Genomic DNA, 14,711 nt, shown 5'->3' with positions numbered 1-14,711 from the left:
GATGACGTCATCCGGTATATATTTATAGGCAATTAAATTGTGACACTTTTAATATTTAAAAATGCATAAGAAATCAACCGTACGCGTACGCAGCATTCTGTTGCCAGCAAGTGATAGAGTAGGTTGAAGTCTTTATTTCATTCAGTGTGCGTGCAATCACGTGACCCTTGCTTCCGGTCGAAAAAGGCCGAAACCGGAAGTGGCTTATTATTTAAAAGTGGTAATAGATATGAACTTGCTTTTAACGTTGTTAGTCTCTTGGGTGATAGTATTCTTCAAATACCTGCCGATGAAGTCTTGCAATCTTCGAGCGCCCTCTAGCGACAGGTTGACAATTTTCAAAAATGTATTTTGAATAGATGTCTGTGGCGAAGTTTGTCGGAATCGCCTAAATATTGGTGTACATGATGACCTTGACCCACTTAAGACGTGTGCGAAGTTTTAGGCAAATGACGTCATCGGACCGGAAGTTATAATAATGAAAATTCCTGAAAAATCAACCATGGCAGTTTTTATGTTAGTTTTTACTTTAATTGTCGATTGAAGGGTAGGTCTAAAACATTTCAAAGCTTCGAGGCAATAAGCGAACTCGGACATGCCCTATGCACGCTTAAAACTTCAGGTTAACAATACCTCTGCTCTAAAACATGCACAGAACGTCTATAAGTACAAACACGTACTTTACGCACATACATCGTATGTCAGTCAGCCTGCAGAGCACGTGTTGCCGAGGTCAAATCCTGTCCACATCACAGTGACCGTTTCAGCCGATTTTCGGCTAACTTTGACAGATTTTATGTTCATGCATGCGCATAGTCAGGGACATGTATAAAAAAATCATAATGCCGAAAAGCCCTATGTTACTTATCTAAAGGTGCAGTTTTTCTGCAGTGGGATTTTCCACAAGTCTTTTCCTATACAACACTGATATCCTACTGAGTAGTTCTGAACTTCAGCCGAGAATTACTATGAGAAGGAAAGAGAAATCGTATTTTTTTTCGCGCTGTCATTCGATTGAACATATTCCTAAGGGTCAGAATATCAAGTAATATTTCATAAAAATGTTTCAGTTCAAAGGCAAATTACAAATTTAAAGGTGCAATTTTTCTGCAGTGGGATTTTGTTTAGCCCGTTAACTTTGTACACGTGTTAGCCCATTGACTTTGTACACGTTTTCAAGCCACCATTTCTATAACTTTGCGATCTGGAATCGTCATCAATGTTTCAGCCAAATACAAAAATTATGCCAAGACTATGACGTCATGATGACGTCATCACCTAATTTTTGTATTGATTTTTGCAAAATTACGTGCATATTATGAAGTCCCATATCTACAGAACTGTAAGTCTGATTGGGTTGAAACTTGGTATGTGGCTAGACCGTGATGTGTTATAGGTTTAAAAAAAACAATTAGGTGATGCCATGATGACGTCATCCAGAGATTTTTATGAATATTTGAAGTTTTTGACCTTTTAGCCATATCTCATAAACGTAACATGCAAAATTCAAAATTCTTTGTGTATTTGGTCTGTTAGGTAAATGGTATTTGCACAAAATTTTGAAAAAAATATCTGACATCATTATGACGTCATAAAAATGCAATTTTTCAAAATACATATAAGGAAAGGTCTGACTGTCATGAAACTTAGTGGGTAGGTAAATAATGGTACTAGTATACAAAGTTTAAAGTGACGTCACGATGACGTCATCGTTTGGTTTTTATAATTTTTAGATATTTATAATTTTATTCTGCTTCCACAAATTGCAAACTTTCTTTCATCGGATTGACATTAAACTTGGTTCAAACCAAAATCACAATGACAAAATGTGCATTGAGAAGGGTCTTAAGGATGACGTCATTGCAGGGCAAGTGACATCATTTGATAAAATTATACTTAAAGAATTATTCTAAGCGTTTTGAACAACCTTTAACTGCATGAAGCACTCTGAAAAGTGACTGGAAAAGGACAAACGAAACAAATATTTGTAAAATGCGAAAAAGCCCTGTGTTCTGTTTGCAAACAGACATACAGCTCTATTTTTTTTTCTTTTTCACGTCATTTTGCCCATAGCATTTGTGCACGTTTTTTTGTCCCTAGCACTTAGGTCACTAAAATCAATCCGATTGCCTTTATACTTGGCACACACTTGAACCAGCACCTGAAGTTGTGTGCCGAACATTGACGTCATCGTGACGTCATCGTGAGTCACGTGACGTGACATTATATGCGATTTTTCGGTTGTGACCATTTTCTAGAAGAATTAGGCTAGATCTGACAGATTGGGCTATATCTCCAGAATTACAGGTCCGATTGGGTTGAAAGTTGGTATGTACCTAGACCGGGATGTCTTATAGATGAAAAACCACTTGACGTCATGATGACGTCATCACGTGACATATGACATCATATATTATAAACATTTTTTGAAGGCCTAAATCTCCTGAACTACAGGTCCGATGGGGTTGAAAGTTGGCATGTGCTTAGACCGAGATATGTTATAGTTGAAAATTGAAGTGACGTCACGATGACGTCATCATGGGTCACGTGACGTTACGTTAAAGATTAATAGATCTTTGAAAATCAATATAAAATCAACTGTGAGAGACCTGAACTTAACGTTTGCGCGAATCGATAGAATAATCCAGGGTCTTAATTTTTTTATATTATGTACAAATCATGTGATCCTTCCTTCTGGTTGAAACCGGAAGTGCCTTGTTATTTGAAATTGAGGAAAGATGTGAACTTGGTTTCAACGATATATGCTATGGCTGAGTTGTTATTATACAAACAAAAATATAGTTATAGATGAAAATTGGTGTGACGTCATCATGAGGTCATCACATCAAATGTAACTTCAAAATTCAAAGCCCTATGGGAATGTAATCATATATTATACCCACCAGTTATTATCAACAGAACTACACATCCTTCCTAGATGGAACTTATACTGTCACAAAAAAATAACAAAAAAAACAGCCCTGTGTTGGTCCACAAACATAAGTCTAGTTTCTAATGTGGTTGCCACACCCCTAAAAGAGTGTGTTCAAGATGGCTCTATGTCTGGAATTTTTTTCACAAATATAAAAGTCTGTGGGATTGTTCATGAAATATGGGCACAACTTTTTCAAAGGTGGGCATAATAATTACCCCCCCCCTTTTTTTTTAAATGGCTGCCGCGCCCCCAAATAGGTACTTTTGTGGTGGCTCCGAATCTGGAAAACACTTATAATCTATATAATTATGTCTTTGTGAAGTTTCCTGCTTTTGGGACAAGTGGGAACAACCGTTTTCACTGCGGGCACGCCCCTAAAAGGGTAAATTTGTGATGGCTCCACATCTAAAACATTTTCTCGCATGATTATAAATATCAAGTTTCATGATTATAAATATCAAGTTTCATGTTGTTATGCAAAAGTGCACAATTTTTTCACATATTCGCTGGACTATTATTTCCTAAATTGGATATTCACTATTTTCCAAATTTGTTTTTCTAAACCTACTGAAAAATGGTGCCCTACCCTTATATCACAGGCAATCGGTCATCTGAACAAACAAAAAACCCACATTTTTTAATACTTTAAAACTGTATATCTCCAGAACAGAAAGTCAAATTTTCTTCAAAGTCTGATATACATTACATGTACTCCACTTGAAGATTAATGTTACTCTTTTTGATGCAGAAGGAGCCTTTAAAAAAGTCACCTGAAAACCCTACTGGTATAATACAGCATGTACCAGGTATACATAGACATACATACATGTACATGCACACCCAAGCACGTTCACACTGTCGATCGTGAACGTCCTATTGTCCCTTTTGTTTGCTCTTAACTTTTTAGGAAGACTCCTATAGGTTTTGTACACGACCCCAAACACGAACGTATGCTGGGAATCATGGACGATATTGTTCTCTTTTGTTCTCTGGAATTTTTCGTCCACGGTTTTAATAGATGAACACGCCCATGTTTACATGTGCAGGGATATGATACACAACACATTACTGTTACAATATGACGACAACAAAAAATAAGCAACAGATATTAACTCAATTTTTCATGTCAGGGTGTTTATTATACAGTCCATTGAAGCATAAAAAAGTAGCTGTTGAGTTGGAATCTTCTGTAACATAACTTGGTGTCCTTTATAAGCTCAGCTCTCATACTGTGCAGAGAATTTTCAGGAAACCTGAAAGTTTTCCTGTAAGTACAGTATGTCCATATCATTGCAATATAAGATACAAAAAAATATCAAAACTGAACTGTAATCTCCCCAAGAATGAATAGTGTTGAGGTAAACATCGTTATGTACATGTACAAAAAAGTGATAGTAATCGTTTTGAATTAACTCATGAGATTTCAGTTGGCAAGTTAAAAATGTTGCACGGACTACTGCATAGGGACACAATGTAACACCAATAAAGGTACAAAGTACCGGAAGGCAAAGTGAACGATAGCAAGTTAGTGTAAACATATTGTGCTACAAAGTATATCCACTTGAATCACGTTTATAAAAACAGAGGCTTATTATTTATACAAAGATGAAATAAACAAGGCAATTGTTTCTTTAAGATGTGGCCACCCATATGAAATCACTTTTGTACATAACACAGACACCGCGTTGTCCAAATTATGTACAACAGAAATTAACAACAGACCAATCCAACGTGGTATTTTTTTTCTGTCTTCAGTCTTCAGTAGTTTACTTTCTATAGCAGCTCTCTGATCTAAACTGGAAGGGTGACTGTGACCTCACAGTCACTGCAGTGCAAATAAATATGGTGCTATACATGTACATCAAAACTTAGGCGCGAGTAAAAAATCATGCAGACTGGTTTAGAGGGTCCTCAGGCTGGCCGGTGGCGACATAGCACTGATGGTGTTTAGTGCTATGGGCTTGAAGGCACAGATGGAGGGTGCACACACGGCTGCTTCTGGAAGTCTGTTCCATATCCTGATGGTTCTTGGATAGAAAGTATAGGCATCAACATTAGAGCTTGGTTGTTGGTAGCATAGGGAATGGTTACGACGAGTGGAGGATGATATGTGCTGGAAGTGTGGTGGAAAGGGGATATTGACTAGTTGGTGCTGGATTTCGTAAAACATAACTGACTGGTTTAGGAGATGTCTGGTTTGGAGGCTGTCCCATTCAAGCTTTTGTATCATTGGTGTGACAGAGGTGGTCCTACGGAAGTCTTGGAATACATGTATATGCGCTGGATGTTTTCAAGGCGCTGACGTCTTTGTTGATGTGAGGGTTCCAGCTTCGCTTCCATACTCCAGTTGGGGTCTAACTAAGGAGAGGTATGCTTTGGCCTTAACATCACTGCTGCAAGCTGAAAGTGTTCTTCTTAACATGGCAAGGCTTCGACTGGCTTTAATTGTAGTTTTTCGACAATGAGTTGACCACTTCAGGTCACTAGAGATGGTGACACCAAGGTAGTCATGTTGTGATACTCTGTGCAGCTCTTCCCCATGGATGGAATATGAAAATAGGCGCCTTTCTTTGGCATGTCGGTGGGGTCTTCAACATTAAACACAGATTTGAACTGAGAGTTCAATGCAGCTGCTTTGGCAGAATCGGTGGCATGTAACTTTCCACTTGATTTCAACGGTGGTATATTTATGTTAGACGATGTGAAGTGAACAAATTATTGTTATGACCAACAAAAAATAACAGAGTGTTCAGCACTCATGCTGAGAAGTTGGGTAACAATGGCACAAGAACGTATTGACAGTGATATCTTCTGTACATTACTTGGTGTCAATGCATGGACACGAAGAAACAGCATGAAATCACACACCTCAACCAATAGCTGCGAATCCCGGGTTCAGGCCATGGTCATAGATGGCCCCTTACCTTACCCCTTACCTTGATAAAGATTGGAAAGGGACAGTTTGCCCTCTTGCAAGGGTCTTTGTACATAACTGTCGGACACCAAAAAATAAAAGCAATGTGAAACGGACATTTACATACATGTATAGCTCACCACCGGCTTGAGACTCACTAAAAAAAATGATTTTTGTAAAACAGTGCATGCTGGACACAATGTAAATGCAAATACTTTCATGTGTGTGTTCACATGTAATAATGATCATATTGAAATCCCAACTGAACCAGGTGGATGCCAAGAGTTATGTACGGAAATAGTGACCTTAGTTTCATAACAGAAATAGGCAAAATCATGTGGAATCTTTTTTTGTTGCTATAAATGATGGGGTCATATGAAAAGTTTACAGCTGATTTTTGTAAAAAAAAAAATCATTAGAGGTTCAAAGTCATGTTAAAAAAAATAAACTCTGTATGTATTACATAGAAATTCCTGTTTTTGGGCCTCATTTTCGTCTCCTAAATTCCATGAAAACAAAATCTTGGGATTGTTTCTTTCTTAAATGGTATCCCCTAGGTTACAAGCTTTAATATTAACCAGTTTTCAAACAAATTTAATCTCAGGAAAAGATATTTATTGAAGTAATTAGGGTTTATTTTCTTAAACTGAATGTGTTTTGGGTTTTTTTTCCCTACTGGACGACTGTCCTCAGCACCTAAAAATCTGTAAAACAACTAATAAAATTGGAAAGGCCTTACCAAAAGTGCAATGATAAATGTAAACCAGAGGTTGTAGGAACAACCACATGGTGTTTGGCTATCCTGTTTGAAACAATTACTGCAAACTGCGCCACACACATCAACTCAAAATGCATGTTCGACTTTAACATGGCACTAAAGGGCACGCTAACATTTTATGACGTCACCTGTAATATTTTTGTAAAGTAAAGCCTAGGCAAAGACTCACATCGGGGGAAGCAAGTTCACATCTTTTGCCAATTTCAAATTATTAGGCACTTTGGATTCAACCAAAAGGAAGGGTCACGTGATTTGACGCGCACAAGATAAAATGAAGATCATGTTTTATAATATCAATTCCCATAAAATTTAACTTCCGGTCTCTCACGGGTGATTTCTTATTTATTTCCAAAGATTAGCTTTATTAATCTTTCAAGTGACGTAATGACGTAATTAAAAAAAAAAATCAGTGGGTTGTGCATTCATGTATTGACAATTAAAGATCATATTTGTTTTTATTTTGACAAACAGTTATGGAAACGAATTTGGGGAGAATAATAATAAGAAGAAGAAGAATAGTAAATTCGTACAATAACATTAGGTGTTGGGCCGAACCTTAAACATGAAAGTGAAAGTGTTTTATAACAATCAAACATATTCCTATGTTCATTGAAAGATGCCAAACACAAATGAAGGCATGATCAGGTCTTCACCCAAAAGGTTCCCCTCTAGCAGCATATCAAAGTGTGTTAAATACAGGGCAAGTAAAAAAAAAGCGGAACCCAAACCCCCAAAACTATATTTCATGTTTAAAAAATATATATCACCAAAAATAATCATGAATGGAAAGCCAATTTCATAAGCTACTTTTAGATGAAAAAAATTACTTAAATTGCTCAATCCCTTCAAAGAATATCAACATTTAAACACAATGACCCTAAACCTCTTTCGTCCAAAATTGTGAGTTCAAGAATTGTCATCACATTTGTCTTCCAACATCACCAGCTATAAAACCTCGGTTAAAAAGTTTAAAATATTCAACAAGGTCTTTTTGAAGGCTCGTCTTTTTTTAAAAAGTGGATTTTATAAATCATATTGTTTGCCTAAGCACGGTTGTTAAAAAAGATATTGTGATCTACGGTTGTTGACAGTTGTTGAAGCAAGTATTTTGTGTCATTTTCTTTGTTGTTCCCAGTGGCGTAGCCAGGAATTTTTCAGTGGGGGGGGGGGGGGGGGGGGGGGGCTGGAACATTTCCTTGGGGGCGTCATGTAGATAAATGATAATTTTTTTAGAAACTCAAAATCTCAGTGGGGGAGGCGACGGGGGCGACAAGGTTTCATGGGGGGGGGGGTGTTTTCTATAGCAAGTGCAGTGTTTTGGTGTGCTGTGTGATATAAATATTTAAAACATAGGCGTGTACTAGTGAAGGTAATTTGCATGCGAGTTCATTATTTAGCTCAGAGAACCATTATTTAATATATAATGGTTTTGCTGTTGTCTGGTTCCCTGGTTTGCTGAATAAATAAATAAATAAATAAAGTGTGCAAAAAATTATATATAAATAATAAGGTATCAAATAAATTATATAATAAATCATTAAAGCGTACAAAAAAAATATATATAAATAATGAGGTACCAAATAAATCATATATAAATAAATAAAGTTATCAAAAAATGTATATAAATAAAAAGGTATTAAATAAATTTTATATAAATTAAAAAAGTGTGCATAAAATTATATATAAATAATAAGGTTGCAAATGAATTATATATATATATAATTCTAGTGTGCCCAAAATTATATGTTAATCATTCGGTTGCAAAAAAAAATTATATATAAATAATGCAGTGGCAAATAAATTTATTTACATATAATGCAAAACTGCCAAATAATTATTTACATATAATTGTTCGGAAAACTGAATTATATAATAAGTAATGAATTATATAGAAATAATTTATTTACACATGGCGCCTCATATGGGCCAGGCTCCTCTCATTCATTTGTCAATAAAGTTAGCCTCTCTGCTCGCAGCAGCTACTGCTAGGCGCAGCAGCGAAAACCACGCGCTGACTCTGAAACCGGGGCATATTCGCTGGAACCAAGCGGGGTCCACCTGATCCCAAAAGCGTCCTTTCTGACAAAAAAATAAGACAGCAGGGTTAAGTCCTCCTGATATTTTTGTCTAAAAAATTGGGTCTACCTCCTCTGTCCCCTCAGACAAATGATCGTGCCCCGTGGGATCCCTGAAATGGTATTTGGCATGCACTAAAGCACTCAGGGGTGATTGCATGCAGCTTTTTATTACAACCACGCAGCCGCATGGCCCGCCTCAAGGGACACCATTGCACGTTAGGTAGTATCAGCAATCAAATTCGCTAACTCGGACTGGCCGTCCAAAAGGGATGCCACTGTCCAAGGCCTTGTCCGGGCCCATGATGTACGTGCCGTCTGGACATTTTTTAGGGGGGTCCCTATCTCAGAAATTTCACAGAAAGCATGTTGGAAGTCGGCCTCGAAAATCGGAAGTATGTATGATTTTTCAATTAATTGAAAAGGGCTTACTATCTGGACAGTGATAATTTAGCCTTTTCCATCTTACATCCCAGACAAAATTATGACTGGAGTATTTGTTTTTCTAGAAAGTCTCTGCTATGGGGTGGTGCATTTTGTATCAGTGAATTTCTTCCTGATGCACTTCATATTGATCTGTTCATCGTACAGACAAAGACCTCTATACCGGTTCTTGCTTAAAACTGGTATAGAGGTTATACAGGTACTTGCTTAAAACAAACTTCATATCCCAATTTCCTTTTGGATTTTTTTCATAGTCATTTGGGAAGTCGTGTTCAAGTTGGCTCCCCAGTAACCATGAGACTGTTGCAGTTACCTGCCATTAACTTGGAAGATGAGAAGAGACAGCAGCATGATGTATCCCGCAAACCTCTGAACTGGGAGGAAGACATGCAGCTGTATTCAAAGTTTCTTGATAAGAAGGTAAATGTGTGCCTCTTAGATGTGAACATAGAATATTTAATTGACCTTTTTTATATCCTTGTACAATAAGAATTAAGAGAAAATAGTAAAAGTTGTATTAAGTGTGAGCTAGTTCTACCAATCCACACAACTTTCCTCGCTGTATCCCCTAATGAAGTTTCAGGGGACACTTAAGCGTAGTAAAAAAAAAAACACCAGTTAATCGTCCCCGCCCCATCCTTTTTTGAAGTCGCCTCCTTTATTTTTAACAAGCTGATTTACCCGATCATAGATCGGGTAGGGCGTAGTGTTGGGGATGAAAATTTGGGGAGTTAAATGTAAATGGGGATATAGTTAACGAGACATGCAGTTATAGAAAAGCAATTTCTGTGGTGTGATGCGAGGCAATTTTTGACCACTAAAACCAATTTCAGCAAAAGATCATCTTGTAAAGTTTTGAGTTTGGAGCAATTGAATCAGCTACATGTATTCTGAGCAATAGAATCATTGTTGTAGGCTACAATTTTTATTCGGGGAAGAAAAAGTGTGTGGGGGGGAACCAAACAATATCCACCGCTTTAAAATGGGGGGGGGGGGTCCCCCTGTCCACCGTCGATTTACGCACATGATAATTATGTACCATGGCAACTGTCTGTAAATGTTCCCGTTGGTCTGTTAAATGGGCATTTTGTGAGGCAGTCGCATTTGGAAAACGCAGTGAAAAGGTTACCGTAGTACACAGGCGAAGGCTGATTGTACAGTTTTGACAATAAATCATAATGCAATAAAATGTAAAGGCGTCATTTGAAATGAAAATGTTGAGTGTTACCATAAAATTACAAACGATCATGGAGGAAGGTCATAATTAAGTTTCAGTATTGGACTCTTCAACAAACATAAACTTGAACTTCTTACAATTTGCGAGACCGTCTTCGAGGAAAAAAGTCGATTTAGCTTTTTATTGAAGTTGTTTCAACCATCTTTATAAGAGCAAGTTTTACTCGGCCTCCGAGAAATGTTTGCTCCTGAAAGGATCCGAGACCGCGGTCTCCCGCGACACCAAAATGGCTCCACGTCCGTGGGAAAATGTGGGTGTCTTCCGCCGGGTCGGACACTTTCGTCGATTTTTTTGTGAATGCATCGATCCTTCGTTGACCCCAAACAGGCCCCCGAAATTATAACACGACACTGAATTATACGTGGCGGGCAGCGAACTCACAACGCTCAGCCTTGGTAGTGGAAGCATGGAGCTGTAAACACATTATGGAAGCAACAGCACTCTATCATCACGCGACGTCACATGTTTGCGCTTCAAATAGCGAGCACCGTAGACCCAACCTCGTTTCCAGGGTGTGGAGCAGGCTGCAGTACGCGTTGCCATCAACAGTTTTGCATAGCCCGGAAATACTACGCAGTGTAGACTTTCGATTGGTCAGACCGCGCAAGGCATACTTAATGTGTAGTCCTTCTGAGTATTCGTTGCACTCGGCGCAGGGGCGGCAAGCGAAGCATACGAAAGAATAGGGGCACTTGGTGGCCACGCACCATAGAGAAAAAATATTTTACCAAGGTCACCCCATTCACAATTTGGTGAACGCTTTTGCAGAACGGCCGAGTAGAACACGTAAACGGAACCCCTACGTCGAAGCCGCTGACCTCGCACAGTCTAGACACGCAGAAAAGCCAGCACAGGGGGCGGCCAGGCAGTCAAAGTAAAAGCGCACACGACGGCAAATTCCTGCGCAAAATGCAGTCACGAAAAATAGACGAAAAGGATCGCCGGTCCGTACGGGAAAATCAGGACGACCCGAAGTGTCCAACCCGGCGGAAGACACCCTCCGTATTTTTCCACGGACGTGGAGCGATTTTGGCGCAGCGGGAGCCCGCGGTCTGGGATCCTTTCATGAGCAAACATCGTCTTGGAGGCCGAGTTAAACTCTCTCTTATATATATAGATTAGCTGTTTCGGTAACAGCTATTGTTTTTGTTATTTTTTTTTTACCTGTTCTAGCCTTGAATTCAAGGCTGTGATGTGCCATAATAGCTGGCAGAAAGGCCCAAGCTGGGCCGAGGAGCTGACAACAGCCTACCGGGCACCACATCGTCCACACATGGGGAAACTCTCCGATCGCACGCAAGCGAAGCCCACATTTATAGAGCCATATAAAAAAGGCTCTTTTGCAATAACTTTTGTTACATTTTTCACCCCAGCAAAATTAAAGTGGGCCTCTCCGTAGGCTCTTATTGACTACGCCTTTAACTTGAGAAATAACCTTTGGAACGCATTGGTCGTCACATCCCCAAACTCCCATCCGATTGTTTCATGGATTTTTCATTTCCTTAAATCTTTTTGTACAAGAAATCAAAGAAAATACCTTCTGTTTACATGAAGAACCGGTTTCATGAGGACCATATTTTCTGTCGAAGATTACAAGCGGAAATAAACCTTTTTTTCTTCACTTTTTTCACCAGGAGGAACTCAAGGGGGACCATGCTACCTACATGAGACACCACCCAGAGCTCAAAGCTCTCCTTGCCGACTTTCTGCAATTCCTTCTCTTACGCAAACCTGAGGATGTAGTAGCCTTCGCTGCCGACTACTTTGCCTCCTTTTCACCTACCACCAAGATTGGTAGCTCCTATGCAACCTCTAATGAGCCGAGGTACATCCCAAGGCCCAATTCGCCTTTTAAAAAGAGGCAGGAAGATGCAAAAGGCACATCCAGCTGAGTTCAGAAAAGCCACCATAACTTTTGTTTGTATTTTCAGGGTGAACTACAGTTAACATACCACAGATTCTAAAATGTTCATGACAGCTGTTACTTAGATTTTAGTGTCCAAACACTGCATAAGGACCAAAATCTATGTGTCCATCATGTGTAAAGCATAGTGCACACTGATGTGTACAAATCAGTTGTTGTAAAGCAGCGTGCATATGCCCCATATGTCCGTTTTGCGCATTGGGCCATCCATACTGCATTATCCATTAAAGTTGTATGAACTTAAGGTTGCAATTAAAATGGAAGATGCATAAAATATGTGAAACTAAAAAAAAGGGATGTAATGTTGTGGTAAAAAGATAAGTATAAATGATTGGCTTTACAAGGAGCAGTTTATAATCATCATCATCTAGCAGTCGCAATCAAAATCCCATTCACAATGCCACGCTAGGTGTCTTTATCCCTCATTATGCACAGAAGGTCTTCAATTTCACATTGGGGGTCTCTGCCAATCACATCAATGTAGTTGAAAGGTCTTTGTCCTCTTTTAGGGCATGGAAGTCTCCAACATAATACATCAGATATGACCTGGACTATAGCACGGTAGTAGCCAGCAAAGCGTACTCGTCGTTGAGCAACAATAGCACCTTGAGTGTCAGTTTTGACGGATTTGGCGCTATACAAGAATTCGTTATTATTGTTATTATCATTATTAATAGCAGAGATAGGTAGAATGTCTCCGTAAATCTGTTCTTCAGTCTTGTGCTCACACCACGAGATGTTCTGCACCTCATTGCCAGATGTTATGAAGCTTGGACCCAAGGTACTTGAAGTCACTGACCTCATTAACTTGTGTTCCGTCGTTGGTGTATATTGGGTGGTGGCTCTCATCCTCATTGATGGTCATGAACTCAATCTTCTAGTTTATATATGAATCTTATTGAAACAAACTATGTATATTCATACCCTGTGTACTTTATTGAGAAACTAAATCTTGTCAACATTAATTTCGTAAAATGTGTGCTTTACACTTGAGCTTTTACGAAATTACATACACATGCTTTTTCTGATGACGCATCATGGATGTGCAACTGGTAAACGTATTTCAGGCTAAATTTTAGCAACAACTTTCAGAAAATCAAAAGGCTTTAGCTTTGAATTCATAGAGCAGATAACAAAGGTACAATACATCATTTGTAATTTGAGCATTATGTTCGTTTGAAGCTATGCGATGTGCACTGAACGACGAATAATAGCAACCGGGCACGCTTTGCTGAATTAAAAATTGAACTACTAATGGAAATTTCCAATTATGTTGTCTTTAAACGCAAGACCATCTTTCATTGTTTTCTTTAAAATGACAGTTTGCCAGAGGGAGTTTAGTCCCATTGTTGTCTTTAAACCAAGTATGCTTTCAACAATAATTACATCAGTTACTTTTTGAGTAGCTGCAAATGATGAACTGTAGCTTTAAGAGTTTGTAAAAACATTGTGGTGCCAGATTGTACCCAGCAAGTAAACCATTGTTCTGGGTCATTATTGGCTTGTTTGAGTTTGTTTTGCAAAACTGCAGTTTCTACGAACCAAGATAAGAAATTGACCAAGGTTGTCTATTTTGAGGAAAGCAGTTCCTGGATGTTACAATGAAAGGAAATAGTACTATCAAAGTGAAAACTCAACATAGAGTATATAAAACATGTAACGTGCTTCTGAATGGTAAGGCCAGTCTTGCAAATGATGGTCCCAGTATTGCAGTGCAGCGTAGCCCAGCTGAGCTAGTTGCATCGACCGTGTAAACAAATTGACTTAAACCAGCTCTGATATTGATTAATTAAAGCGTTTGTTTCCAATATGCACCACCAAATATTTATTATGCTGTATTGATATGGTTATTTGTGAAGAGTAAAACCAAACAGTTGGTTGTTTTTTTTTGGTTGGATTGCTTTGTTTTTTCCTTAATTTATGGAGCAACCTTTGGTTTTTGTTCTGATTTGTTCTTCTCAATCTTCTATCCCAAATCCCACAGACCGTGTAGACGTTTCATTCTCAGTAGCACATTTGACATTAAACATAATTGGCATACATTAAGAACCCAAACAAAGTTACTTCTTGATGATTTCCTTAAAAATCATGTGATGTCATCTTAGAGGTCATTTTTCAATGGCCTAATATCTAGAGAACTACAAGGTCGGTTACTTTTTGAATTTTGTATGCACATAGTCAGGAGCATGTTATGCACCTATCCAATGTTATTTTCCCCCCCCCCCCGCACTGCCCCAGATCTCAGGCATGCTACTGGGAAATCACCCCAAAAAAAGAGGAAATTCACATTTTTCCTAGACGTTGCACAGTGTTTTTCTATTAATGGCACACATGGGAAGTAAAAAAAAAAGGAGGAAATAAGCTGATCCGAGGAAAAGTTGCCCGCGCATTTCTGTAGCGCCCT

At 38.6% G+C, this 14,711-nt stretch overlaps 1 protein-coding gene across 2 annotated transcripts in view; it reads left to right on the top strand.

The window, feature by feature from the left end:
- Positions 1–14,204, top strand: part of LOC119719819 (ciliogenesis-associated TTC17-interacting protein-like) — a 116,420-nt gene extending 102,216 nt beyond the window's left edge. For both annotated transcript variants that reach the window (XM_038189315.1, XM_038189312.1), the window contains exons 9-10: positions 9,401–9,566; positions 12,018–14,204. In XM_038189315.1, the coding sequence (XP_038045243.1) occupies positions 9,401–9,566; positions 12,018–12,275 (424 nt within the window). In that variant the 3' untranslated portion in view covers positions 12,276–14,204. The remainder of the gene's footprint in view (positions 1–9,400; positions 9,567–12,017) is intronic.
- Positions 14,205–14,711: the final 507 nt, after the last annotated feature.

The sequence above is a fragment of the Patiria miniata genome, unplaced genomic scaffold (assembly GCF_015706575.1).
Source record: "Patiria miniata isolate m_02_andy unplaced genomic scaffold, ASM1570657v1 HiC_scaffold_8, whole genome shotgun sequence".
Taxonomy (NCBI): domain Eukaryota; kingdom Metazoa; phylum Echinodermata; class Asteroidea; order Valvatida; family Asterinidae; genus Patiria; species Patiria miniata.
This window is presented reverse-complemented; position numbering and strand designations above follow the sequence as displayed.